This window comes from Mandrillus leucophaeus, unplaced genomic scaffold (assembly GCF_000951045.1).
Source record: "Mandrillus leucophaeus isolate KB7577 unplaced genomic scaffold, Mleu.le_1.0 Scaffold126, whole genome shotgun sequence".
Classification (NCBI taxonomy): Eukaryota; Metazoa; Chordata; class Mammalia; order Primates; family Cercopithecidae; genus Mandrillus; species Mandrillus leucophaeus.
Window position 1 is genome coordinate 2,746,265 of NW_012100987.1, and position 3,342 is coordinate 2,749,606.

The window sequence follows — 3,342 nt, forward strand, 5'->3', positions numbered from 1 at the left end:
GACTGAATTCTGATTTCAGGGTTTTTTTGGTTGGTTTTTCTTTTTTTTATTTTTTTACTTTTCTCCTTATATACAGATAGCAAGATAAATAGCTAAAATCAATGAAACTCAGCAAAAGCCTCTGTTTGTGTGTTTATGCATAGTTACATTTAGACTTCTATATATTCATGTGTAGAAAATATTATACAAAACAAAGTGCTCTTATAGACTTTAAGTTATAACTTGCAGAAAACAAATACTCTATCATTTTCTCACTTTTAAAAGATGTTAAACATTGTACAACACTATGAATGACTTCCTTTTTTTCAGGAAAAAAAGGAAGTGCCAAGATCAATATTTATTTTCATAACTACATATTCCAGAAATGAATTACTGTTGCTCTGTTATCACCACACAACCTTACTTGTTCATGGGAATCAAACCCAGTGATAAAAATATACCTTGTCAGGAGTAACTACAGCTATTCTTACATGAGGCAGGCCAGCCACACTATTTTGACTCCTTCCACGGTAGACCCCAATCCCTGCAACTGTGAGTCAATTATGTGGAAAGTCACAAGTCTACATTGATAAGAAAGCTGAAAATGGTGGCTTGGCCATACATAACATGTGTTCTTTCATTCTACTAATGTAGATCTTGCATAAAACTGTTTGAGACACAGGTAGATAAATATTGTTTATATTTGACCTTACCCAACATAAAGCTTTGTTTGCCTAATTTATTAGTAAAAGGGAGAAGGTACGCTGAAATCTTAAGACACATGTGTGCAGAAAGAGACTTTCAGAAAAAAATTCACTGGAGCAATATAAAAGTGCAAATTACAAGTAGTCTATGTGTCCATCACTTGGGAAATGGCAATGAATATTCACTGGACTCCCACCATGTTTCATGTAACTGCATAGTCGGCAAACCACAGCTCATGGACAGAATACAGCCCACTGTTTTTTGGTTTGTTTGTTTATTTGTTTTGTAGAGATAGGGTCTCTCCTTCTTGCCCAGGTTGGTCTCAGATTCTTGGACTCAAGCGGTTCTCCTGCCTCAGCTTCCCAAAGTGCTGGGATTATAGGCTTGAACCACTGTGCCTGGCCAGCCCACTGTTTCTGTAAACAAAGTTTTATTGGAACATAACCACAATCATTTGTTTTTATATAATCTATGGGTGCTTTCATGATACAGTTGTAGAATTGATTAGTTACAACATAAGACTATGTGGCCCTCAGTGTTGAAATAAAATATTTACTATCTAGCCCTTTACAGAAAAAGTTCACTGACCCCTGATCTAAGTTGAAATGTCATCAACTGTGAAATGCCCCATTACTTTATGTACCACTAATAAAAAAAATTACACCAGTAAAACTACAATAAGCCATCAATTGTAAGAAGCATTCTGATTTTAGAGATGGTTAAAATATTAAAAAATAGATCTTAAAATTGGTAAGTTATAAGTATATAGCACTTCAAATAAGTGAATTATGGCATTTATATCAACACGGATGAATCTCAAATGTTAAATGTTGAATAAAAAAATAAGAATAAAACAATTTGCAGAATGATATAAACAGCATGATATTATTCATATGACTTAAAAAACAAAAAAAAAGAATGTCTGCAAATGCAGGTGTGAATAGGTAAACAGAATATAAAGAATTGGAAAGAGGTAAAGAAAACTCAGGATAGAGGCTTTTCCCTGGAAGGAGGAGAAAGGACCAGGATCATGGTGGAAAACAAGAGGGGAATTGATCTTCATCAGTAATGTTCAACTTTTAAAAGAGGTGATTTACCAATAAAAATTAATTTTTAAAAGCATCAAAATGTGAACAAGCTGGAAGAAAATATGTCAAAATATTAACTGTAATACATTTTGTAGAGTAGAAATATGAGTGACTTCTTTTTTATTGTATGTCACTGTAATTTTAAAGAACGTCATGGATAACTAAAAAAGATGAGTCATTATTTCTGTCTCAATCGAAAGAGATTAAGATTTTTTAAAGTACATGTTAATCAATTACGTGACATTATAAACTAATCCTGTTTTTCTACTGGGGCATTCAGATTAAACAACATGCAAGTCAGGGCCAAATTTCTTAGTTAAAACTTTTTTTATAATGGTGGTACAGCTAATCCTTAAAGACAATGTATGTTATTCCTCACCACAAAGCAACTCCAACTAGAAAAGTTAAATGTCAGGTGCGTTTCACCAAACAGAAATAACTTGTCATGATTCATGTTACTGATGTCATTCCTTTCAGCCGGACCTCACTTGTTTTGAAGCGTACCTTGTGATTTTACAGGAGTTTCTATGTTGTCACATGCAGTGCAGACCTTCTTGTGACTTATTAAATGTATCATTTTGTCATTCATTTGTCTGTAGCAAGGCTTCTTATAATCTTGTCTATCAGGATATTCAGAAATTCAAAACCGTGAGATGGTAATTTACCCCTACCAGATTGTTTCTTCTGATCATGAAGAAATACTCACCGACCACTGCTTTCATTTGCTTTCAGTTTTTATTATTGTCGTTTGAAGCATGTCTTTCTCTCCCTTGGAGTGTTTTGCCAGAAAGAACTCACGCTGCCTGCCTTTTAGGATTCAAAAAGTGAGATCTGCCCAAGAGAGTGGTAGCAAGAACTATGGTCGTGTGGCCTTGAGTCTGTGAAGCTGTAGTGTCTGAGACAATGTTCCCATGCCACTAGAACCAAAACGGGGTGCTGTGCATCTCACCATGTAACTCCACTTTTTCTTTTTCCAGTTCAATTTCACCATTTAGTATTGAGAGCACAAGACGCCAGAGACGGTCTGAATCCCCAGACTCCAGAAAACGGCGTATCCACAGATGTGATTTTGAGGGATGCAACAAAGTGTACACAAAAAGTTCTCACCTGAAGGCTCACCGGAGGACACATACAGGTACCGCTCTGCAGGGCTTCTCACCTGTGAGCCACTGGGAGTCCATAAAGCGCCGGCCACTTACCTCAGGAGCCTTTCGTACTCATTCAGCCTGTGTACCTCTCAAATCCGGTTCCCTCCTTCTAGGCGGAGTGTATTCTCTCTCTCGAGAAAGAGAGAAACTGGAGAAACCAATGAAGTATTTGAGCTTTTAGAATGCTGGGAACACAGTGATTTAGTAGTCTTTCTCATAATCAGCATCACCACTTAATCATTATATAGTCTATCAGTTTTAAAAAATGTCCACGTGGGACATAAAAGGGGAAGCTGAACAAAATTATTCTCTCTTAAAGTTAGTATTTTATCCATTCTTTTAGATTGTGCTTTTTTCTCTCCTCAAAACTCTCTCCCAAATAGCAAATAGGTAAGCAACTGGAAAATAAAAAATGACAGATA

At 35.9% G+C, this 3,342-nt stretch overlaps 1 protein-coding gene across 1 annotated transcript in view; it reads left to right on the forward strand.

The window, feature by feature from the left end:
* The window catches only part of KLF12 (Kruppel-like factor 12), a 507,200-nt gene that overhangs the window by 469,300 nt on the left and 34,558 nt on the right, over nucleotides 1-3,342 (forward strand). Inside the window, exon 7 of the mRNA XM_011972015.1 lies at nucleotides 2,750-2,907. Coding sequence (XP_011827405.1) covers nucleotides 2,750-2,907 — 158 coding nt within the window. The remainder of the gene's footprint in view (nucleotides 1-2,749; nucleotides 2,908-3,342) is intronic.